The 26,825-nt window shown below is 37.6% G+C and overlaps 1 protein-coding gene across 3 annotated transcripts; it reads right to left on the bottom strand.

Annotated features, from left to right (window-relative positions):
• Nucleotides 1-194: 194 nt before the first annotated feature.
• LOC132110699 (STE20-like serine/threonine-protein kinase) lies at nt 195-26,825 on the bottom strand. Of its 3 annotated transcripts, none has more exons than XM_059517531.1 (19): nt 25,918-26,825; nt 17,941-18,105; nt 16,008-16,056; nt 14,988-15,137; nt 14,461-14,533; nt 14,122-14,316; nt 13,682-13,763; nt 13,463-13,594; nt 12,152-13,297; nt 11,879-12,009; nt 11,644-11,767; nt 9,767-9,946; nt 7,051-7,143; nt 4,580-4,709; nt 2,693-2,817; nt 2,416-2,604; nt 2,200-2,325; nt 1,928-2,041; nt 195-1,647 (listed from the first exon to the last, which is right to left on the bottom strand). In XM_059517531.1, the coding sequence occupies exons 1-19, from the start codon at nt 26,065-26,067 to the stop codon at nt 1,501-1,503; spliced, it is 3,501 nt and encodes a 1,166-aa protein (XP_059373514.1). In that variant the 5' UTR covers nt 26,068-26,825; the 3' UTR covers nt 195-1,500. The 3 variants fall into 3 exon arrangements, with proteins under 3 accessions (XP_059373514.1, XP_059373515.1, XP_059373516.1); XM_059517532.1 differs by lacking the exon at nt 7,051-7,143 and adding an exon at nt 6,354-6,425; XM_059517533.1 differs by lacking the exon at nt 7,051-7,143 and having other exon boundaries at nt 25,918-26,823.

Genomic DNA, 26,825 nt, shown 5'->3' with positions numbered 1-26,825 from the left:
CCAAAAAAATCAAAGAAAATACAATGAGTTTTATTTACACCATTATTACAGTATACCAATGGATGCAAGCATTTAGATACATAAATTGACCTCAAAAAATGCATCAGATATTCCAATGATAGTTAAGGTCACTCTTCAACTGTATGAGACTGGGACAGCCTCATTCTCTTTCTGTCTCTGAACAAGTATCCTGATTTGTTTTTTGCAAATACCAACTTTTAAAACCAGCTATTTTAAAATGCATTATCTTTTCAAAAAGTTCCCGTCTCTGGAAAAGTACAGCATTCGGGATTTCTTTCAGCATGCAACAGCATATAAGCACAGCATGTCATATTATGGAGAAGATTCCAGACGTGTAATTTCTTGCAGAAAACATGATACCAAAAATAGAGCTTAAAACAGATGAAGTCCTCATCAACAGTGAGAAATGTTCATGTCTTCACACTGAAACACTTTTGCAGACTGCAATGGACTAGACACTGCTCTACATCAATCAAACGATATGTCCTCCAATTAAAAGAAAACCTGAACTTAAGATAAACTCACATGTGAAAGTTCATATTCCCCTTGTATATCGCTGAAACAGGCAAAAAAGAACTAACAATAAAAACATTCGACTTCAGTTAAATCCATAAATAACTTTTTAACACCATATATAAAACATTCAAGACTGCCCTATTTTTCTTCAAATATGTGAAATTAATTTGCTCATAAAAAAAATAAACTTGGGTACTCTGGCCAAATGAGAAATTACATCATTGTATACAATTATTTGGACAATATTTCCTTCCTGATGCACTAAAAAGATCACTACTGCATATGTTTTTTGCTTTAACGTGTGCAATGTCATCTTATGGGTTACATTCCTTGAATACAAATATATTTAACCTTAAGTTAGATAATAAAAGAAAGAGTTAAAATTAGTAGTTTGTTTAAAAAGTAACTTTGCGCAGGCAAACTCACAGGAATATTCAAAAAGAACAACATATAATAGCTGCATCAAGACTATATAACAGCACTGAAGCTTCATTTACTAGCTTTGCAACGTTTAGAGAATTGAGAGTAACAGTGACTAGTGTGTCCACTTGCTCTTTTAAATGTGACATTTCACCCGATTAGTGGTATTTTCTGCATGTGATGTTATGTTTGTTATGGACATCATGTGACTCTCATTAAGGCGGTCTTATTTATGTATTCCACAAAGACAAGATGATATTGCCTGAGTGTATTCATTACTAATTTGTGCTAACATCTCAAGCACAAATTAACATGACCAGAAGACAACGTACAGAAAACTACAATGTTAATCCATTGGATTAAACATGGCAAAAAAGCATGTCTAGGTAATGCATGAGGTTTGTCCTTCATCACTGTTAGATTCCAACTTTCAGGTATTTTGGAATTTCATTTCAACCCCATGGATCTATTCTGATCTCATACCTTGAAAAGGCTAAATGACTGGAACAGCTCTTCCTCACTTTAGATAAAGCTCAGTGATGATTAAGAGCCAGAGGAGTGCACACTGGGAATGGGGTAGAATTTAGAGACTCTGCTCTGGGTGGTGGGATTGAGGCATTCGGACTCTCCACTCATCTTAAAGAAGACTTCCTGTTCTTGCAGTTTACGTGTGAACTCTTCCTCCAGAGCCTAAGGGAGAGCAGGAGAGGATCATACAGTATGCGCACTTACAATGAACAGTCATACTCAAAATATATGAGATGGCATATTAGCATTCCAGAATAATGTGACTTAATTCATATTTGCTCATTAATGCTGTTCTTTTGAACATCTCTTCTGAAAAAAAAATTGAGTAACATCTGCTAAAATTCAGCTCTATATATATTGGGTTTATATATAGCGTATATGCACTTGGAATGATCAGGTTTACCTGGATGAATGAAATGTGAATGAAATGAAATCTGAATACCTTCTTCCTGGGCCGAAGCTTCTCCCTCCAGTCTTTCAGCTCCTGACTGTCCTCCTCATCCAGCTCCTTCAGCTTCTGAGTCTCATGCTCAATCAGAAGGTGGCATTTCTCATTCTGATGGCAAAAAAGAAAACAAATCAGATGTTACAATCAAAGATAGAGGGCAGAATAATTTAATTTAAAAGTAAATGTGATAAAAATGCAAGCACCAAGGAAAGAGGACAACAGTAAGATTGTGTGTGTGTGTGTGTGTGTGTGGGTGTTTTACAGACCTGCATCTGTTGAAGCTCTCTGATGTTGGAGTCACACTGCAGCTGCAGGTCTCTCATCTGGTTCTCATGTTTCTGATGCTGATGAAGTCTCTCATTCCTCTGTCTCTTGTCCTCTTGAGAAGCAAACTGCTCGAAATAAAGCAGAAAACCCCCTAAGATCTTAACACAAGACTGATTTCTCTGATCTTGACAAAGTTTTTAGAAAGAGGATCTGACCTGTTTGATCTTCTCTCGGTCTTGCTCTGGTGTTCCTGTGCCAGTGATCCGCAGGCTCTTTTTAAACATCGCCATACGGGTCTTGGCTTCACTGCGCTGGATCTTGGGCAGCCGAGTTTTTTCCTGTGCCTGCCTGTTCTTCATTTCTTCTATGAGCCGCTGGTTATAACCCTGCATCTGCTCTTTCTCCTGGTGACCCGCCACGTGGGAATAAACAGTTAGAGAGTGGCTCCAAAAAATACCAGGCTTTGATTCGCTTTTGATTCACAGGTCTCACCTTCTCATGTCTTTTGAGAAGCTGATGTCTCTGCATGAAGTATTGATCCTTCAGCTGCTGCTTCAGCAACTGGTGTTTCTCCTGCAGGTGGCGCTCCTCCATCTCCCACATGGCTGCCTCCCGAGCTGTGGGTTTGTGAGCCAAAGAAAAGAGGAAATAGAGTGATTCTCAGCCATTAGAACCAGACCGTTTGACTCCATGCAGGTTTAGACATGTTTTGCAGACATGAAGTCATACAGTTCATTACAAATCATAGAAGGCCAATCTCAACTGGAATCATTTTCACTCGCATGTCTCATCAAATGAGATCTGGGACGCACCCCAAGAGACATATGGCTGGCCTTTATAATTGGACCCCTGTCTGAAAATAACATGCAGTTTAGAGAGCGCTTTACTCTGTAGAAGCAGGTAGCATGTTTGGCTTGTTTCCTTTGTGGTTGGAGTTGAAAGTGTGACCTAGATAACTCGATCACCATATATGCGCAGCTAATTTATTTATAATGAACATAACCACAATTTGACACAAAAGGTCTACAGGACTTCCTCATAACATCAAACTGATGTTTGAAACTATTTGAGGTCATACTGCAGGCAAACAAAAAACACTCAACATGCTTTCCATTATTATTGTTGCAAGAAAATTTACAGAGGCCTCTGTTTATAGAGTGGTTGACTAGGCCTGTCGCGATAGTCGATAAATCAATTAATCGCACGATAAAAAAAAATGAGCTTGAATAATTTCTTTTTTCAATTTTTATTAAAAAAATGTAACATGTCATGATTTGGGGTTAGTCTGGAGGGCAGTCTGTGGACAGCCCGCGGTAGAAAACACCCTCTCCGATGGCACAGATGTCCCAGGAATGAAGAGATAACATCTCACTAGAGTGACCAGCTTTGGAAAGCGCCTTTGCTTGTGGATGTTTGCGTCTCAAGTGATATTGCATTGTACTTGCACTACTGCTTTATTTTAATACCGCGTAGCATATTTTGCAATTAACTTCGTTGCCCTTTCTGTCGAAATGGGCCTACTTTTCGCTTGCTTCATTTGGCTTGCTCTGCTAAATATGTCTGTAGTGGTGTGGTTGCATGTGTCAACGCGCCCATTGAGTTAAACACACACACACAGACAGCGTGCGCGTCGTTTTCTCCTTCTTTCCAAAGCGCTCGGGCAGTTGCGCTCCTGAGGCGTCTGTCGTTGCTAAGCATCCATCAGCTGCGATCTCCATTAAAACAAGGACATTTCAGTAATGGATTTCCACCACCGAAAAACCCTTGCTGTAACTCTGCTACAAGATTTATTTACGAAGTAAAGTAAAAAACTCTGCAGTGTTTGGGTGCACCCCATTTTTCAAAAACAACGGGGAATTTCACCCCGAAGGGAGCTGATTGAGTTGGACCTGGTGCGCTTGCGTCATTCTGAAAAGCTGAGATGTTTTTAACTAACGTTAGATGTGGAGCGGACAAGCCTGGAAAAAAACGAGTGCGTCGCACCGCTTTGCTTCTATTATGAGAGCGCATACCGCACGTCTACATTTGAAATAACGAACATGAGCACCCCAAAAGACGTGATATGTGAATGGCCCCTTCATCGATCAAAAAGTTTACTTTCGGTTAACGGTTAAACGGTCAATATGAGCATCCCTAACTGGCATATAAACATAATATAACATACAAACATACAAAATGTATTAATTTTCAGCCACACAGAGTCGACATGTTGGCATTTCTTGCTCAAAATCTGCCATAAAATAAAATAAAAGTGTATTGATCTTTAAAAAAGGTGTGCCTGCGTTATTATGCCATTATCATTATATTAGTTGAAACTGGTCTTAGAATGACAATATTATTGTCTATCGCGATAATTTCTTGGACAGTCCTATGGCTGACCTCTCATGAACTGCTGCTTGTGGTTGAGACAGTCTCTCTCTATAGTGGCGATCTCTAGTTTGTGCTGCTGGATGATCTTCTTCAGAGCTCCATCCAGCTCAAGCTGCTGCCTCTGGAGAAACTCTTGCTCCTAAGAGACGGGTGAAGAAAGAACAAGAGAGAGGACGAAAGGAAGGAGGAGGAATCGGGTACAGAAAGAACAGGGGTGTTGTAAATTAGTGACTGTACATGATCATGCTCCGAGGGGAAGCAAAGTTCACATGAACTTGACCACAGCGTTGATAACACTGCATTACACTTAAACCATTTAACATAGAGAAAACACTGATAATTTATGATAAATGGATAAAGATTTGTGAAAGGAAGGAACTAGAGAATAGATTAACAATACACATAAAGTCACAGTACAGCGTAACAACCTAAAAGTAGGCCCAGACTGAAGTTTTATTATATTTTCTCTGCTGATTTGGGGGCGGTAGCGAGGAGAGTCATCAGGATGGATTAAAACATGGTAAAATGTGTATTACAAACTTAACTGGTTGCTGAAAGCTAAATGAAATGAACAATTTAATAAATGCAAAAAGGTTGTACACTACCGTTCAAAAGACTTGGGCTGCTTTTTTTAATAAGTCTGTTACGCTCACCAAAGCTACATTTATTTGATCAAAAATATAGTGAAAAACTATTGTAAAATATTACAATTTAAAATAGCTTCTATTAAATGCATTTAATTTTAAATGCATTCCTGTGATGTGCTGATATGTTGCTCAAGAAACATTTCTCATTATTATCAATGTTGAAAACAGCTGTGTTGTTTATTTTTGTGGAAATCATATGATTATTTTTCCAGGATTCTTTGATTAATGGAAAGTTCAAAAGAACAGCATTTGAAATGTATTCACTGTCACTTCTGATCGGTTTAACGCATCCTTGCCTGAATAAAAAGTATTAATTTCTTCAAACAAACATATTTACTTACCGCAAACTTTTGAATGGTATTGAAAGTATTTGTATAATTTTATAAATTAAATGCATTCTAATTCTGTCAGATCCATGTGGGCCTGCCTAAAACACATATAATAACATTGAAATAGGACTTCACCGGAGCAATACTGTTAATACAAACGTAATGTATAAGCTAATACAATAATAATAATGATCATCGTCATCATAAAACATTTCAAATGTCACCCTGATCTTCAACTCCTGCTTTGAACTTGGCCTTTGGTGGCACATAGAAAAAAAGCAACACGTGACGCACATAAACTTGACTAGAGTTTCAGTAACAGTATGAGAGTGAGCGGATAGAAGAGATACTGAGACACTGCAGCAACACAGCGACAGCACTGAGCACTCCAGAACAACAGAGAACCTTCCTGCCCGCATGTGCCGTCCACATCACATTCAAACACTACTGCACTGTAACAAAGAGACATGCTTCAGTGGAATCGTGTAGAACATAATCAAATCAGTTCTGCTAGTGTCACTCAGCAAATATACACTGATTCAGATGTGACAACAGTGTACTGATTCCAGGGAGGCTCACATGAACTTCCAAAGAGATGTGCTGACAACTTTCATTTTCATACTAGACTGTACATCATTTTCTGGTCTATTTTCTCCTGTTTTAAAGTTTGTAAGCTAATACAATTTTAATTACTAAACTACAGCTGTTACACTGTGAATGTGCATTTGTGTGTGCATCTGCTCTGTTTCGTGCGTGAGGGACAGGCACATGTGAGAGGGTTGAGTCACAAGGAGAGTGGAGACTTACATCCTGCATCTGAGCGTTGAACAGAGCACATGAGGACAACTGAAAAGACTGTATCATAACCTGGGCCACACCCTGTGGAGTAAAACACAGCCAACTCCACCATGTCAGGAACAGGGGACACACACCAGCACTCAAGCGTATCGCACGCAAACCAGACACACATCACAGTATCATCCAGGCTTCTCATTGCACTAATCTGTTAGTTTCCTGGGTCACGTGCAGTGAAATCAGTTCTTCCAGACGATGGACGGAGAGTGGGTTTAGCAGCTGGTGAATCTGAAGGACCATGATCAGTTAGCGCAGCTGTCGTCCTTCACATGCGTGATGAGATGCAGCAGTCATTATTAGTCTTTTAGGTTTAATCCTTGAATTTGAAACAACATCCAATGTGGCCATATGTGGATATCCCTCCCTTTTTTAACACTTTAGCTACTTAAGCAACACACATTTCTAAACGGTGCATAGAAATCAATGTGCTGCATGTTTCAGAGTAAAGCACAGCACTGTGTTCTTCTAAACATGAGCAGCTCACGATCTGATGTTTTCAGTGTCTTGGTTTGCAGCAGATGCTGCATCCTATGAACTCATCTCTGGATCTGCTCTGAGTCTGGGCCGCTTATAACATGGGAACGTTGATGGGCAGAAAACAGAAGTGGAAGTGTGTGTGTGTGTGTGTAATAACTGGTAACTAAATTACCTCTTCATGTTGAATGACTGCTAGGTCTTCCTTCAAGCGTTTCATGAGCTCTTTTCTTATGTGTTTAGGGGACATTCCGACCTCTTGTTTGACCTACAGTGTGAGCATGCAGACTGTTGGGAATGAAGGCTTTACTTGCGTAGGGACTGATTAAGGAATGCATTAGTCGAAGAATGTCATGCAAAGTCTGCAAGGAAGGGTTAATTTACGGTTTAGTATTTGAGAGGTAATCATCCCCAAACCATTGATGATGTCCGACTGGGTTAGCAGTTAATATAGAGATGATTCCAACAGCCCATGATCAGCTACTACCGGTAAGAGTTGTTCAGAAGCCGAAGAACAGTGAAAGCCCACTAACAGCTGCTAATATAGATCCCTCTTTTACCTCCACAACCATTACAGCCATCAGAATATAGATCCCTTCAAAGTAATCTCTAAAAGATGCACACTTCTATATTGCTGACAATTTTTGTTTTGTGAAGGAAGCTGAACTGTGTCAGAAGGTCAATGTTTTTAGCAGATCAGCATGAGAAGTCAAGTGTCAAAATGTCAGGAAACAGAGACATTTCCCTGCGGGGTCAAAACTGTTGAACTGAACCTAGAACGTCTTTGTTCTCAAAAATGCCAGTCAATGTCTTATCGAAAATATTAACACTTACTTTTTGTCAAAATTTATTTGTGAATTTTTTTATAAATATTACACAAATAGAGTAATATTTTCTATTCTAAAAGTAAATATGTTATAATTTAATATACACTACCGTTAAAAGTTTGGGGTCAGTAAGTTTTTTTATGTTTTAGAAAGAAGTCTCTTATGCTCACCGAGGGTGCATACTGTATACTTGATCAAAAATACAATTTTACATTAAAATATGATTAAAGTTAGAATTTTCAGCAGTCATTACACCAGTCTTCAGTGTCATTCTTCAGAAATCATTATAACATGCTGATTTGCTGCTCAATAAATATCTTGTATTATCAAATTTTTTTAAAACAGCTGTGCTGCTCATAATTTTGTGGACATCATGTTACATTTCAGGATTCAGTACAAAAGCAGCATTTATTTGAAATAAAAATATTTTAATGACAAATGTCTTCACTGTCACTTTTGATATATTTTATGAATCCTTGCTTAAGCATAAGTTTGTTTTAATAAAGAAGTATAAAAGAAAAAAAAATTCATACTAACCCCAAACTTTTGAACAGTACTGTTTATATTACTTTATCTGCTGCTCAGCAATTGAGGTGTGCATCTCGCAATGAAGGTCATTTTTAACAGTATTTTTTTTAAATGAATGGAAACTATTCTAGTACATAGTCATAGTCTATAAATACAGTGTGTTCCTGTTAAGAGAAGAGGCCCTTCACCACAGCACTGATCTCCACTCATTACAACACACTCACACAGGCAACATAATTAGTGACAGTTACAAAAACATAATATCAAAAACATGTCATTTTACATTCACTTATGTTATTACTTCATAGGTAAAAATAATAAATATCAAGAAATCTTTGAACAGTATGTCATGAAAGGAAGAAAGAGAGGGAGAGAAATGAAACATTGCCTTATCTGAATCCATTAAGGCACTTTGTTCATGCATATGACAGCATTAGAGAGGAACAAGCTGTCTAGTACAAGTGTCAAAGAAAAACTAAAACCAAAAAGAAAGAACATAAGAGAGACTCTAATAGTGCTAATACAGTTTGCCACTCGCTCTAAGCATGTATCATGCTGGCTGATAATCATGCTGCAACAAGAGACAGCTAAAATGTGATTTATTATTATGATGTTACTGACTATGAAAGCAAATGCATCATGCATCACTACCAAATAAGCAAATAAGACCAGTCCCAGATCCACACTAAACTCTGCGTTTCCCTGAAGCCATGCATGCACTGAAATCCCTTCATGCATGAGCAACACTTAAAAACACCAGCAGGAGGAAGATGAGATGAACTGAAAAGAGCCTTTATTTTGCTTTTAAGCCATTGCTTAGCACCCAATTAACCTTTAAAGCTGTCTCTGCAGCCTTTCTGAGGATGGAGGTAACTGAATGTGAAAGCCAGGGTTTTGTTCGGCAAACATAACTTGATAAGAAAAGAACAGCTTTGCATTTACAAGTCTGAATACAAAGCAAGAGACACTGCTGAGATGTGTCTAAGAGGACAGATGAGAAAAAATCAATTCCATTTGCAGCTGCATTGTGAATCAGAAGCAAAGCTGCCAATGTACATTAGCCAAATGCAAGAGTGTCTGTTTGGCTTTTTCATTCCCAGAAAACAAGAATGAAAAAAAGCTGCTAAAAGCATACTAATTAGGGATGAGCATGAGTAATCCAACAGTCAAGTACTCATTCTCCTAACTTGTTGACTAGCAAACAAAAAAAAACTGTGGCTGCAACCTTTCACCACATTTTTTAACGTAGTTAAGTGACCCCCCCCCCCCAAAAAAAAAAAAGCATAGGTAGTTTAAGATATTTTTTCAACACAAAATTATGATAAAGCTTAACATTTGTGAAAATTGCATTTTTCATTTAAATTTGTGTAAGCAATTATTACTGTTATTATTTTTTTAACTGTTAGGGTACTTTGCTATTAAATTACTCTAAATGCTCATCCTTAGAACCAACAATTAACAGGTCACGGTATGATGAACAAATACATGCAAAGCAAGTACAGTGCATCAGACTCTGCATCTCTCTTTCTCGGTTACCTCTTTTTTGCGGTTCTTCAGCATGTTCTGGAACTTAGAGAGCTCCTTGTCCTGCTCTGCTTTGATCCTCTTGGCCTCATCTCTCAGCCGGTTGGTGTGGTCCTGCTCCAGACGCTCTATGGTCTGTTTCTGCTGTTTCTCAAGGTTCTCCACCTCTTGGTCATACTGACGTTTCTTTCCCTGGAGACAGAGTTAGAAAGAGGAATACAGTATTACTGTAAATGACCATGAATGCATGTCAAGCAACCTGAGCTTTGTACTTGTGTCCCTCTGAAACATCAACAAGCTGTTAAACCTGATTTAACAGTGAGCAGCCCAACCAAAATAAACAAAGGCTACAATTAAGTCATTACCAAATTCAATGGGTTTGGAGCTAATCTTTCTGCTGTTGATGGCTGTCATTTTGCTTTCAATCAGAACATACATGATGTCAGGTGTGGGAGATATGGAAAAAAATATCATGATTCAGGAAAATCATGATTGAAGATTTTATCATGATTCTTTGTTTTTTTTTTACTATTTTGCAAGTTGCTTGAGCAGTACAGCCAAACTAATTTCCCTATTTTAAAAACAAAGCCTTACAAGGTCACAAAAATTAAAATAAAGAATGGTAGACATTTAGGCCAAAGTTGGCGAAGATAAAAAATCTTTGTTATTATAAAACAAGAATAAAAGATACACATTATAAATACACATACAGCACAAATAAATTTTACAATTTACTCACTCAATTTGTTTTAAACCTGAATGAGAATCTTTCTTCTGTTGAACATAAAAGTTGTTTTGAAGAATGTTGGTAACCAAACAGTTGCTGGTCCCCAGTGACTTCCAAAGTAAGACTACTTTCTACTATCAAAGTCAATGTGGACCAGCAACTGTTTGGTTACCCACATTCTTCAAAATGTGTACTTTTGTGTTAAGTACATAAATAAATTAATACAGGTTTGGGAAAACATGAGAGTAAGTAAATAATGAATGAATTAAAATTTTTGGGTGAACTCTTACTTTTAATGACAAGCTGCAGGATGTTTAGTACTTTACGTTTTCTGTCGTTTTAAGACCTGCATGCATCCAATATAAAGACGCGTGTGTTTTTATCTCAACTGTTTACTTTCACTTTAGACATAACCAGTTGTGTTTATGTAAACCTTTTGTGTTTTTGACAGTATTAGTGAAAATAGACACGAAAGATAACCAGTAAACAGGCACTGTTTGACGGGCTTTTCAGTGTACACGATCAGAAAAAGCGAATATCAGAACAGCATAAAAATGAAATATTTAACTGGCAAGGCTTAAAAGCACATACAAATAATGTACTTATGTGATTGTGAACAAGTGCTGTGTCCCGAGAGTGTAAATCTTCCGCCGAGTTAACATTTGATGTGAATGTATGTCGGGTTGTACAGTTTATTGAGACGGAGGCATCAAAACTGCGCTGTAGCACGATACTACAATATTTCTTCAAAAGAAGATCATTGAGACATTTTAATCGCCCACGATCAAAAATCGTGATATCGCACACGGCCCACTACATGGCGTTCAATAAAAAGCTATTTGAAAACAGATATTGGACCATATTTGAATGGGTGGAGCTATAGATCACAATATTACAAAAACAGAAACCAAGCATTGTTCATTACACAGTGGTGGTCGGTTAGGACAAAATCTCAGATTAACATGAGAGAGATGGTTAGCCTTTTATATGAATCAATCGTGTTGTGTCCCTGAATCATGCTACATCTGAGTCCAGTAAAGAAAACTAAAACAGCTTTTTCAGTGTTTAAGGACAAAACATAAGAGAATACAATAAACAGTGGATGACATTGGATTACAATTTTGAATGTAAAGAAAACTAGTGAGGGAATGAGGGTGCTGACCGCCATTTCCTGCTCGAAGCGTCTGAAGAGCTGCTCTTTTTGCTGCTGCAGTTTATTGCTGAGCTGCTGTTGAGCTCTTTGCTCCTCTTTTTGCAGCAGCCTCAGTTCTCTTAGCTCCTGACGCCTACAGAACAACAAACAATATAAAATATTATGCATTATGCATTAACAAGATACATTATCATTTGCCTATCGCTAATTTAACTAGAAACAGTAACTGATGTCAGGTATATACCTCAAAAATCTCAGTTCCTCACTCTTGGTGTCATTGTCATTGACAATCTTGGATGTGGTGACACTGACTTCCACCCCGTCGACCATAAACTTGCGGGTCTTTTTAAGAGTTTTCTTTTGGCGCCTGTTGTCCTGTGGGATTGAATATGAGTTTAGTGAAGATATTTTCTTCCAGGACCTTAATTTCAAGCACATTTTTATATATATATATATATATATATATATATATATATATATATATAATATATATATATGGGCACAGTTATATATATACCTGTATTGAAAGAGATCCTTCTTTGTTTTTGGAGAGGAAGCTGGAGATTGACAGATTAATGTCAATGCTGTTAGTATCTGCAGCAGAACTGCTGCCTGAGTCAGAGTCTTTCTCCTTTTCAGCATCAGGTTTAGTCACCTCTGAATTCTGGTCACTCTCAGGCACAGTAGGTGCTTCCTGGATCTCTGGTCTTTCTTCATGGGCTTCTTGAGGTTCCTCTGTTGCGCTGACCTCCTCTACTTTTACACCATTGATGACAACAACAGGGAATTCATTCACAGAGTTGTTCTCTACTACATCTACCCCCTTGGTTGCAATATCGTCTTTGGGTTCTGAACTCTCCCCCTTATCTCCTGCTTTTTCTTGGTCTTCTATTGCCACCGGAGGAAGACCCTCCTTTATCTCTTCTGTAGAAACATCTGGTGAAGTTTCAGTTTGCTCCTCCTTTAACTCTTCTGTTGGGACATGTGGTGAGGGTACCGTTCTCTCATCTTCTACTGGTTCCTTTTTATTCATTACTTCTTCTGTCTCAATTTTGTCTTCAGTTATTTCTGCAACCTCATTTGATTCAGTGATGGCTTCTTCAGTAACACCAACAGATTTGTTCTCCGGTGCAGCTATATCTGAAGGCTGGGTAGGTTCCTCTTCTTCATCTGTGGTGGTTTGTGTTTTGGCTTCCTGCTGTGTTTCTTTACACTCTTCTTTTTTCTGCTGTGGTGGCTCTTCCACCTTCACTTCCTTCTTTTCTTCCTCCCCAGTTTCCTCACTGATGGTTACAATCTCTTGGAGGACAGTGTCTTCTGATACTGGAGGGTTTGGCTGACCAGTAATCTCTACTTCAGTGGTCACAGGTGTGTGAGATTCGTCATGTTTAGGTATGGCTTCCTCACCTGAAGGTGATTCCTCAGTGCTAGTATCTGATGGACTGGCTTCATTCATCTTCTCATCCTCAGCACGGATGGATTCGCTGGCGTCTACCAGCATGTTGGAGATCTTATCACTGACTTGATCGTCTGAACTGGGTATTCTTTCAGGTTCAGCCTTCTCCGTGACCGACTCAAGAGCTGGCATATTCTGACACTGCCTTTCATCCTCCAAGCTGCCAAAGCTGGTGTCCGATAATGCACGTTTGTGTCCAGGCACAACCTACATATACCAAATGAAGACAAAGTGTTTGAAGCAACAAAATACTGTGTGCTGTGCAAGCAGATAATCAAATAATTAAGCATAGAAACAAAGGCACCATATTATCAAGACTATTTCACATTCTCTGAATGGGTTTCTATGTTTTTAAAGGGGTCATGTTCATACCGGCTGGGACTCTGGCTCTTCTTCCTCCTCTTCCTCTTTTCCATCTTCAATCTCCTCAAACACTTCGGCTTTAGCCTCCGCAATCAGCTCTCGCAGTGGTTTGTTATTCATCACATTTGAAACAAATGGATGCTGAAAGTAGACCATGGCTGATTACTATCTTGCTCATTTTAATTTCATCCTTTCAACTGAATTGCAAGAAATACAAGATGGCCTAACCTGTAAGAGCTGCAATGCATTCCACCTGTTGTCTACATTTTTATCCAGTGCTTTCCGCAGGAAATCACTGAACTCAGGAGACCTTTTTAACACAGTGGAGGAACAAATAAAAAGCCTGTGTTGCATGTGAAGGGGCTTTAAATTTAGAGTATTACAGTCATAACTATTAAGCAACAGGCTATGCATTTCCAGGCTGATCATGTGTTTTGACTCAGAGTGGGTGACTGCTTATATGATTCTTTAGCTCAGTAGCCTCCAGCCTGAATTTATAGTTTTTCAATGTATCAATGTATCATAGCAGTCAAAACATTTCCAAATACAACCCTTTAACTTAACTCACTGAAATATTCTGTCCTCAGAAACAATCAACATTGCTTATGTTATTTGCATTTTACTTCAGAATTGTGGAAGATCATAGCACTGTGAGTCATAACTCTCACCATCGTGATGGAGTTAAGAGTGTGGGGGGCTCAGACTTTGCTATTTTTAGCAGGACTCTCATTGGGTTCATCTCGTGGTTGGGTGGCTCGATCTGTGCCAGCTCGATCAGAGTCACCCCGAGGGACCAGATGTCTGCTTTGTAGTCATACGGTCTGTCCTTCGACGTCTCACACATCACCACCTCGGGTGCCATCCTTACATTAAAGAGATTGAGGGAGGGAGGAAATTGTCATCAACTGAGAATAAAGGAGCTTATTATGTGCCATATTCACAGCTCTGTTCTTATGTAGTGACAGATCTCATGATTCAATGCAAGATTTAATAACTGAGTGACTAACCAGTATGGTGTTCCAATGAAAGAGTCTCTTCTCTGAATGGTCTTTGTATTCTTTGCAGACACTCCAAAGTCAGCTGAGAAGAAACAGTGATCAAATTTAGAGACATACAATATGGCTGACGTTCATATATAATTTTACATTGATTAATAAACAAACTTAAAAGCTAATATTAACATCTTAGTTTTCTTTAATACCATATTAACTGGTAAAGATACATTTCTGATACTTTTTGACCAAAGGACTTTTCCGTGACCTTTACAGATTTTTTCAGGTTACTGGACAAAAACGTAAAAAAAAAAAAAATTTGAATTACAGAGAATATTTGAAAAAGAAAATGTAATAGAAAATAATTAAATAAACTGAAATAATATACATAAATGTAATTAAAAAATAATTAAATAAACTGAAATAATATACATATATAGATGTATTACTTGAAAATATATATACACATTATATTATTAAAGAAATGAATAATTAAGTTTAAAATAAAAAAAGTTTTTAATTAAACTTCATGAAGCTATTACCTAATTTCACATCTCCATCTGAGGTAAGGAGAATATTTCCAGCCTTCAGGTCCCGGTGTATAATCTTATTCTCATGGAGGTAAGTCAGCGCCTCCAGCGTCTGTTTACACACAACCCGGATCTGAGGCTCTGTCAATGGACGCTCCAGCTCTGCAGACACACACACATACATGCAAAAGAGTCACCGCTAAGCAAGCACACTTTATCAGCTCTTTTTATTTGCAGTGATGTGTATTTAAGTTAATCTAGGCAAATAAACTACAATGTAACAGTGACAAAGGGCTATGGCTCATATGAACAGACTCTGTTGAATTATTCTCTGTTGTTGTCCCAGCACTGCTGGGATAGGCCATCACAGAACAGACAGAAGGCAACAGACGGAGTCATAACAGCACAAACAGTGAGTCAACAAAAGCTTTTGCATCATAAGAACACCTTCTCACCCAAACACCTCCCACAGAAACACCTCTCTTACAGGCTAAATGTAGAAGAGGCCAGATTTTCATCACAGCAGACTAAACAGTCATAAGAAAGAGGTTTTATTCTTACAGGACATTGTTTACAGTTGTGAAATGGTTTTTCCATCAACTATGGTGTTTTGTGATTGGAAACCGCTTAAATGGTACAGATGACACTGTACAAAAATTGGGGAAAAGGGACCATTTGTTAGGCATTAATGCATTGTTTTTGGCTGAATTAATACCACTGAGAGCAATGAAAAACTTGTAAAATTTACTTTTGGCATGACATGTCACTGAAAAGATCTGATCCGTGTGGGGACATTTCAACAACGCTTCCAACCAACACAGAAAAGGGCTGAGTAGCTTTAAAAAGAGCCTAACCACTCCTTCATGTCTGACTTTGATAATTATATGGTCCATTCCAGTGGCAAAAATGAGCACAGTGTGCTGGTGTGCCAGTGAGGTCTGGAGGAATGGAACATCATCGGATGGTAAAACAGACTCAGACGACCACAGTGCCTTCTATTTCCTTCAATTAAACAAAGACCATAAAACTTACCCAACATCACAGCGTCTACCGCTCCTCCAGCACAAAACTCAATGAGAATCTAAAAAAGGGGGTGAAAGACAGAGATCAATACACTGATGCCACAGTTTACACACAGTTTACTTTATAAGTAAATATGTACAGTATAATGGTAACAGTTTAACATATCACAAAGTGATTGTACATTTTCCTTTGTGTTTTAATCGTTACTGTTGTGATGTTGACCCTATTCTCATAGATTTACAATAAGTAGTTATAGTAACCATTATAATTATTGTCATTGGTGTGAACGCGCCTTAAACATAACCAAAACCTCTGCTTTGTATGTGGAACATAATGACATTTTTGGGGGCATGAACCACTCTGTATTTTTAAATTCCTCCATGTTTTGTTGTTGCTCCCCATGTAAGAACTCCTGCACACCAACATCATCGCAAATATATCTACCACAATATTTGGGTACAGTATGGGCATAGTCATGGTTTCTTTCTAGCTTCTATTCAAAGCAGTAATGACTTCCTAAAAACCTTGCAAAACCAAGGCACTCAAAGATGAGTAAATTATAAAAAATATATTTTCTCTCTTGGCTATAATGTTTAAAATAACTTCCCTTACAAACCTGTTCAGAGGTCTTTGTTAATGCCCCTCTCAGGCATCATTAGAACAACCGATGATGAGATGAGAGCATTATGTGAAATTGCTAACATAATTACTAGTTTTATTAGATTACCCAAGCATTCACTTATTTTTTGGTATATTGGATAATGGTATCCAACAGCAGTCATGTATGAAACATAAAACTCTGAGTGAAATGATAAAGGCATTATGTAAGTGAACACCATCATAATACACTGACCACAGCAGCTGGTCATTAATACACCACCTAAGGTAACAGGTGCTGCAGGAAAATCAATACAAACCTTATATCATGCTATCACCCATGAGAGAAGAGTACACAAACCCATCACCCATCATCATAAACCCAGAGAACTTACAGTTTATTAAACACACCTCTTCACTAGGCTAGAGAGCTTCAGTTCTTCCATACAATGTTGACTCATACTGTTTCTCAACTCACTATGAACACTGACAGGAGGCTAGAATTACGTGGCAAACAATTGACTGCTGTGGAGATTTTAGGCAGCTTTCTATGAATGCTTTACTCAGCTGACACTGATTGTAGGAACGATCTCTCTGCGCATTAAGATGCATGCTTGTGCTGCTATGAGCTATGCATTCATGTCTCTTTATTAACAGCCAGGCTAAGCAGACTGGACTTGCATCTAATTAATTCATGAGTACTTTCTCTGGTCATTTAAAATAGGCCATTATCCTTCTATACATGCCAACCGCAGAGGGGAGGATCATATGAAACCATCCTGCCGTAATCATCCTGGGAGCTCTATGGAAGAAAAACAGGATCCACTGCCACCCTTTAGACAGGGATGAATAGAGAGGTATTATTGCAGACTAATATGGAGCTGTTTAGCCTTGCCATTGTCATTATTCAGTATTAAATTATGAAACATTAAATCAGCAGGTTTATGAATTGTTAAAATAAATCCTGTGATGCATTTTTTAATGTTGTTGTGAAGAAAGAATTAATAAAATAAAAAGTAAAAATACAAAATACAAAAAAATGGTATATACATCGATTTACAAAATTGTTACAAAGCCCAGAATGAACATTATTCTTCTTTAATAGCCTGTAAGTAAAAGAGGAAAACTGATTTGTGTACAAACACTTCTTAACCAACAAATAGTGCTACTCTTCGATGAGTAAGGCGAGAGTGAAGTGTGCACTCACTCCTACTCCTCCTACAGAGGTCACTGTGTGTGTGTGTAAGTGTGTGTGTGTGTGTGTGTGTGTGTGTGTGTGTGTGTGTGTGTGTCTGGCTGCAGTACAGCTGATGTAACCAAACCCCTCCTGAGAAGAGTCACTCACCCATAGTTTGCTCTCATAATAGAAAGCATCCAGCAGTTTGACTATATACTGATGGTCACAGGAGGCGAGGATGTCGATCTCTACCATGTAGTCTTCCAGCTCCTCTTCTGTTTTGGTATCAATCACTTTAGCAGCAGCCAGGATCCCAGTCTGTTTGTTTTGAGCCTGTGATAAAAGCAACCAGTGGGAAAAATTCAACAGGTAGCAAAAGCATACAAAGGCTTGATGCTACGATGTTTTACAAGCCTGGCATTCAAACAGCAGCTCATGCAGCAAAAATGACAGGGCCTTTTTCTTCATTCATTAACAAATATTCATCTGAGCTGTAATAACTGTTAATGTCATTGCAAGTCACATATCTATGTGGCGAGGCTACATGAGGGCCTCAAGATCTTCATGTCACGTTATTTTGTGTTTGGGCTGGTTTGAATTTGGAACTTAATCTACTGATCTACTATAGTTTATTCATGTTTGGTAAATGTACAAAAAGCCAAATGTGTAGCCTATATTATTTATTTGTAGTTGGTATTGTTTGGTCTCTACCAGAAACAATTAAACTTCTTGTATTCTGCTAGTGGCATATATTTTCGGATCATATTTTTTAAAACCTTTTTCTCTTTCAGCCAAAACCCAGTAATGTCATTTTTAGCTGTATAAATCTATAAAATGATGTACTTTAGTTTGAGAATATGTTCTGAGGTTTACCCTATTTTACCCAGGTCCATTCACTTTAACATTTCTGGCCTCGCCACTGCTATGATGTGCCTCTGTACACTGCCACCCAATCAGACACAATCAATAATTTGAAGCTCAATTTCGCTGGTACTGCCCACACAGCATTCCCTAAATGTTTGATGCATAAACCCTCTATGCACACCTTGGCTATAGCATTTTTTTTTGTTTACTTGCTAGACTGATATATACAGTCATGGCCAAAAGTTTTGGCAGACATAAATATTGTGTTTTGCAAGGTTTGCTGCTTCAGTATTTGTAGATAATTTTTTCACATTTCTATGGTATACTGAAAAACAATGATAAGCATATATTAAGTTTTAAAGGCTTTTATTGGCAAAAAATATAATGAGTCAATATTTACAGTGTTGCCCCTTGTTCTTCATAACCTCTACAATTTGATTGTATGCTGACAATTAGCTTCTGTGCCAAATCCTGAATGATGGCGATCCATTCTTGCCTCATTAGTTCTTGGAGTTGATCACAATTTGTGGGCTTTTGCTTGTTCACTCACCTTTTGAGGACTGACCTCAGGTTCTCTATGGGACTGAGATCCGGGGATTTGCTTGGCAACGGATCCAAACTTTTAATGTAATGATCTTTGAGTCACTTCTTTATCATTCTTGCTTTGTAACATAGTGCTCGATCATGCTGGAAAATGCACAGATATTTACCAAATTGCTCTTGGATCGTTGGACAAAGTCGCTCTTGCAGGACGTTTTGATACCATTCTTTATTCATGGCAGTGTTTTTGGGCAGAATTATGAGCAAACTCACTCCCTTGATTGAAAAACAACTCCACACATGGATGGTCTCAGGATGCTTTACTGTTGGCACATCACAGGACTCATGGTAGCGTTCACCTTTTCTTCTCTGAAAAATCAATTTTCCAGATGTTCCAAACAGTCGGAAGCTTCATCAGAGAAAATAACTTGACACCAGGCCGTTGTCCAAAAGTCTTGCTCTCACACAAACCTGCTGCCATTCCTGAGCAAGCTCTGCACTGCTGAAGACACGATTCTGTAGCTGACTCCTCAGGGGAAGACGGTCCTGCTGCTTGCTGGACACTCTGGGACGTCCTGAAGACTTCTTCACTCATTCGAACCTCTCTTCTTGAAGTTCTTGATGATCTGGTAAATGGTTCTTTCAGGTGCAATATCTTTTGTAGCAATTTCCTTTCATGTGAAGCCATTTTGATGCAAAGCGATGATGGCTGCACGTGTTTCTTTGGAGGTAACCACTGCTAACAAGAACAAAATGTTTGGAAGCTCGTCTTACCTCCCTTTATAGCAATCAGTCTGCTCTTACAATCTAATAAGTATGAAACTGATTAACCCGAGTAGTACTCATTTACACTTTCACTTGTGCTGATGATATGATTAGCCAATTAATGTTAGCTGGTCATTTTGTGTCAGAATATAAAAAAAATTGTTGTTTAAAATTAATTCTTTGGCTAATTAATATTTTAGCAATTATTTAAAATGCATCTCATCACTCTAAACAATAATCTAAAAACAATGTGCATCAACACCACAACAGCTTAAGCAGCAAACTTTGCAAAACACAAAATGTATGTCACTGCCAAAACATTTGGCCAAGAGTGTGTGTGTCAGTCAAGCATTATAATATGATATTATTATAATCAATCATTATTTAATGATAGCTCTTTAGTAATTAGAATCAAAACTTGGTAACAATGTGCATATTTCTCATTTTAACTGAACTTGTGGTAGTGCTTAAGATATTGTTGGTCATTCAGTTTTTCTGTTAAAAATAAATAAAATAAGGATTTCTTGTACTGATTTGCTGAAATCAAAACAGGGACGATAATAAGTGAGTGCCAGACAATTGCTTTTTGCGCATTAGCTTCGCCCACGACCAAAGAAACCGTCAGTATCTTATGGTTGGTATTAAAAGCTTAAGAAATCCAAATGAACACAGATACAACAAAGAATATTATTTACACGTAGCACATCAGTTCAGCATGATATGTAAGACTCTCTCACTCTCTTTGCATGTGTGAAAAACAGTGCCTTCAGTACGTCAAAGGTACACTGCGCATCCATTGATATTAATTGAAAAATAGCACAGATCGTTTTAAACTCTGAAGCGCTCAGTCAGTGTTCAATGATGAGTGAAAATATTTCCATGCTAAACTTATACTTAGCCTCCAACTCACACACTGGCAAGTAAAATCTAAGAATTTATTAGCCAGTGGCTAACAATAGATATTACGCCTCACATGAAATACTAAACACTGGATTTATTTGAAAAAAATACAATACACTGTGAACTGTCTGACATATGTTGCTTTGTACTAATTTATCACTTTATTTTAAACAGGAATTACTTTAATGGCATGATAGGAAATATCAGTATCACTTTGTAGTAAAAGTAAAATAAAATAAAACCATCAATAAAAAGAAGGAACTTCAGTGTACAACATGTCATTTAGAGCTAAAATGACTGAGAAAGAAACAAATTCCTGAATGTACCCTGAGATTAGTCTATTGCCTTTGACCTACTTTGTTACAAAAGCACTTATTCACAGCTTTACTCCAACAGGAGAGACATTCAGAATGAGACCCATAACCATCAAAGCACACCGGCCTTTCTTAAAAATTCATTTATTACAATACTACATGATTGAGCCAAAAGCCAATAATACATTTGTAACAGTTTTATGAAATTCATGTAATAATGAACATGAGATATAGATCTATGATAACAAGAAATGGAAACATTTTGTAAAAGATTAGCCCCACCCTGTAAACCTGCAACTGACACATCAGCAAAACACCATCTTTTCTTTAAAAAAGCAGAAGAAGAATGGTTACCTCATCTAGAGGCGTGCCAGAGGCTGTTTGAGGATATACACATCTCAATGAGGCTTTGAGGTCATCCCTAGGAGCTACAATACAAAAACAATTACACCCCTTGTGTTAAGTGTCTGGATTAGCTAACCGTTCCAGAATATTCTATTCAAAATGGAAATGACTAATGGCGGGGGTAACGTGTTATTCCATTCAAACTCCTTCCATCTATGCCAAGGAACACAGTATCTATTCCGGAATCAAGCTCTTAGTGTTTCCAGCTAGCCGAAAACACAGAGGAGCAGACAGAGAAAGGAAAGGGTCAAGTTTAAAGTGAAGTGTGCGAGTGGGTCAGAGTTTATTGTAACAAAAAGTCTTCTCTTGCCATTTCACTTTGAACTACTTCACACCTGTTCTATCCTCAGACCAACAGGACATTAACACAGCATCTGTATATCTGAAAAAACTACAAAAGTAGGGTTCATTTGGTTTCCATTGTTTCTCCACATAACCAGTGAGTCTGGTCACTCTTGTTATACTTCATCAGAAGAGTAAATAACTATTGTAATAATAGAGACAAGAACACACACTGACAGGTCGATTGCAAACCTATCTCATTGTTTAAAGAAAGACAAAAGACTGGTCAATAAAACTAAATACCAAATTCAGGTCATACACCAGTCAAGCAAATCTTAAATTCACAATATAAAAAAATAACAACACAACTTTTCTTATGTACTGTGATGTACATAAATGTAATACAATTAAATATGGGGTGGCAGCTCTGTTTATTGGTTGTTGATTATATTTTGAGATTGCAGCTCGCATTGGACTATGGCGGGGCAGGGATTAAGAAGACTAAATGAGTGGAGAATTCCTGCCTTCATCACCAGAAACAAGTCGTGTTGTTTTCACTGAAAGATCCAGTGATGACATTTTAATTAAACATTATGAGATCAAATAAATAAATAAAAAACAAACATGCCTTGATGAATTGTTCACAGTATGATCCAACATGCTTTGGCAAAATAGATATGGCAAATTGTCATTTCATGCTTACTTGAAGTTAGCAACAAATCAGTTTTCTTCTCAGAAATCCACATACTAAACTAGTCAAAGAAAACATGTAGGATGGGGCTTGATTTTATCCATCTGGAAATGAGTGAATGGTGGGCGTGAGATATCAGAATGGAGCAGTGTTGAATGCAAGTTTGCTATAAACACTGCCAGAATACCTATTTGTCTATTGATTAATGTATCCAATAGCCAGCATGGTTCTAAATGATGTCACTGGACAAGGAAAGTTGTTAATGTATTCGGATAAATGATTGCTAAGACAAACAACTGCTTTTCCATTATGGAATAACATTCACTGATGAATCTTTCGCTGACCTTGAATGTGCATTAATGCTTTGAATATGTTTGAGGCACAAGATACAGCACACTGTACATCTCACTACAGGCAAGAGAGAGGAGAGGAAAAAAAGAGAAAAGATCAAGAAACAGTAGTGAACCTCTGGCAAACCACACAAGTAACAGATTTTTATCGCGGTGTCCCACACCACTAGCATCACTGCATGGCTGCTAAACAGAGGCAGGAAGACACCTCTGATTCACCCTCTAGATCAACATACATTCATTCAGATTAGGGCTGGGCGATAATTCAATAACGATAATTATTGCGTTATAATTTTCCTCGATAAAACGATATGAAGAGCACTAAACAGCGCTGTGAGATCCAGTACTTGAATTCAGCAATGAACACACATGCCAAACAGGAGAAACACTGTGTGCAACGAGAAAGTCAGAAGGCTTTTCAGTCAACAGATCACCATCATTTACCATGGATTTACTGTAGTAACCAAGGTATTGTGACAGAAATTTGTGATATTCACACTGAATTTTAATATAGGAGTAATGATAAGTATAGTACGTATTTGTGATTAAGCTATAGTATGCGTGCATTTATACTGAATGTTTTTAGACTACTGTTTTTCAGACAAATAGGCTACCTAAAAAAAGTTATGTAGTTTATATAGTTATATTTTTACCATGGTATTGAGGTGCTATATGTGTGGTTTAAACTGTGTTTATTATTATTAAAATGTATGCTACTATGGGAGACCAATGCATAATTAAAAAAAAAAAAGCCTTGGTCAGAATACATTTAACCATAGGTTGCTACAATTTTTACAGATGTTACTGATTTCGATAATGAACAAAATTTTACCACTGCATCCTAACTCGAGGTGAATTTTTAAGATACAAAAAAGTGGTTACTATTAATATTATCAGGCAACTCAAACTTGTTTCTTGATTTGAAACAATATCACTCATTAGATCATGCAGAAATTAATTTTTTAAATATAGATATTTATTTTGTTTAGGAAAATGAATGGTCTGGTTTCTACAACTTTCACTTTGGAGCAAAAATCTGGCTTTAAACTGCAAAGAAATAAAGATTTGACATTTGTTGTGATAATTATCGATATTGACAGATATTATCATGATAATTTTTTTGGTCATATTGTCCAGCCCTAATTCACATACAGTGCTACTTTCTCTTTGGACAATGCATTTACATGACTCATATTTCCTCACTAATTTAGAATAAGATGTCCATAAACTGAGATCACTGATTATATTTTGCAAAAGGTTTTGTATAACAAGCAGCAGATTATGTGTCACTAACGATACCTCAATGTGTGTTTTACAATATATTTAGTATGTTATACAATATATTTAGTATGTCACACCCAACTTATGGTGTCAGAAACACAATGCATTCCATAAACGGGAGCAGTATGGAAATATTCTCAAAAGAGATTAAAGCCTGAGGCTAATGGTTTGAATTGTGTGCGATTTAATTAAATACAATTAGTCCTACAACATCAGCAAAAAACACATGAACTAAGAACCTAATAAGTTTGACTCTTGTTCATGTTCAGTTAAGAAGGTCATGTCATTAGGTTTAATATATATGCATTGTATGTTGAAGTTGCACAACATATCACATCCTACACTTCTTTACCGCCCTTTTTAAAATGTTTACCATATCAAAAATGGTTTCTGAGAAAATACCATATTTTCTACAGCTATTTAAACTACCGTGAAGTAGGGATGTGACAGTGAGGAGACTTTCGCACTGGTTAATTGACGTGTAATAACACGAGTAATACCGGTATCGCCGTTGGGGCGGGGAAGTTCCCTCTTCTCCTCACTTTCCTTGGCTTTTAAATAGCTTGTAAAAGTGGCGTACACCTTTTACTTTCACTTTCAAATAGCGGCAATTTGGCTGTTCATTTTAAGTTCACTTTCCTTTTTAAAAAGCTTAAAAGCGCATCTAACTTTTTAATTAGCATCAATTTGGCGTTTGTTGCTTGAGTACAATAACAAAATACAATGTCAGACTCACTTTAGCCCATATATAAAACATAGAACTTTTATTAACAAAACAAATAAAACTACACAATGCTATAGGGCAGACTATGCCTAATATAAGTTTTAATAAGTATACAAAACAAACTGGAAATAAGTAAACATGCATAATATATATAACCAGATAAATAAGAAATGTAGAACGTTTATTAGCAAAATGAGTAAGAAAGCTTGGAGGCACGGCATATACCTTGATGTCAAATAAAATAAATGACACTAAGTTTAAATAAAGTAAAATTAACAAACAATGTGGAAATAATTAAATAAGAAACAAATGTTTAAAAAAACTTCCAAAATCACCTTAGATAGATGGCAAAAGTCAACAGGCTTTCAAAATCCAAAATACTGCCAAACAGGCACTTTTGCATCTCTTTTCGAAACAAAATCATCCTCCATCAAGACGTCGGTCTCACCTCACTCTCCTCACTGGATAAATAAAATCTGATCTGTGATGCAACTGTATTTCGTTGGGCTGCCTTGAGCTGCCGCAGTCAGTTATTAATTGTAGTGTCTGTTCATTAACTTAACTAAATGATTTTAATTCATATATATATATATATATATATATATATATATATATATATATATATAAAAACTGTAACATGTGTTACCCTGTTTTAAAGAAAGTGTCAGTGCTGGTCATGATAACATCATATGGCAATGAACCATAAGAACAGAGCTGAAATCGAATAGTTTAGTATTAAAGTAAAATCTATGGAACACAAAATTAGATGTTAGTCAGAATGACTCCCAGTCACCATTCACTTTCATTGTATATGGAACACAGATGCAATTGAATGGAGACGGGGGGGGGGGGGGGGCTGTCAGTCCTATATACAGTCATACTGTTTTACACTCATACAGGTTTGAAAAGACATAAAGGTAAAATAATAATAATAATAATAATGACATCACTTACATTCCGGAGTGAACCTTTAAGATTAATCAGTATTGTAAAAATACAAATACACTTACGTTACTGGATGATATTTACCTTGTAGACTTTCCCAAAGGCTCCATCCCCGAGTTCTCCCACGATCTCCCACACCTCCTCTGGGTTGACATCTCTGTGAACGTGCTCATACTGTTTCTTCTTTTTCTCCGTGCCCAGCTTAAATATCTTCCGAAAATTGAAAAAGGACATTTTCTAAACGCAATCTGAATGACTATCGGTAAAAACAAAGTGACTGACACGACATAAACTGTTAATACTGTACTAAACGAATCGCTTGGGGAGTTGGCTAATGGGCTAGCTGTGGATGATCGATCCCCCCAGCTAACTCACTTAACTATACATTTGCAGACAGCTCCAAGCAATCCTGTGAATGATGGCAATGATATTAGTCTCCCTGAAAGTGGCAGAGATCAGTCTTCATGTGTCTCCATAAGAGTGAATCATCAAGGCGACTCCTTCATACAGGGATGGAAAAGTAACAGTCCACTTCCTCAGCTAGCTTCACAACGGCTAACGTACATGTGTGTCATCCTCTGTATTTACCACCCCGTAACATAAATAGAAAATACAGCCTCCTAGTCAAACAAGCATCGAGTATTCAAATATGTCGTTTTTAAAAATAAATCCATAGGGGTGGAGGCGGATAGGTAGCTAGTAACGTTACACCGTAAAAATGCAGAGCGGATGCTGATGACCAAACTCCTGTCCGTGCTCAGTCTATTCGGGAGGGGTGTGTTTTGCAGCTTATCCAGCCAAACCATAGAACACCAGCAGGCCAGTGGACACTGCTCACGGTGTTCAGAGGGAAGTTTGTCGCGCCCTGACCAACGGTTGCTCGGGTCTCTCGTGACTAACTTCTCGAAGATGTCGCTCGCTGGAAGACTCGAAGCGCGTGCGTTCGGATAGAGAAGGCGCGTGCCCGATTGGGGAAATAATATGGGGCATCG

The sequence above is a fragment of the Carassius carassius genome, chromosome 30 (assembly GCF_963082965.1).
Source record: "Carassius carassius chromosome 30, fCarCar2.1, whole genome shotgun sequence".
Taxonomy (NCBI): domain Eukaryota; kingdom Metazoa; phylum Chordata; class Actinopteri; order Cypriniformes; family Cyprinidae; genus Carassius; species Carassius carassius.
Note: the sequence above shows the minus strand (reverse complement) of the source record. Positions and strands in the feature narration are given on the sequence as shown.

Excerpts from the sequence above, each read along its gene's own strand:
- LOC132110699 (XM_059517531.1), bottom strand. The coding sequence starts at position 26,067 with ATGTCCTTTTTCAATTTTCGGAAGATATTTAAGCTGGGCACGGAGAAA. Across the intron at positions 16,057-17,940 it reads ATTATGAGAGCAAACTATGG|ATTCTCATTGAGTTTTGTGC; the intron begins GTGAGTGACTCT and ends CCCCTTTTTTAG. Across the intron at positions 9,947-11,643 it reads GCTTCGAGCAGGAAATGGCG|GGAAAGAAACGTCAGTATGA; the intron begins GTCAGCACCCTC and ends CTCTGTCTCCAG.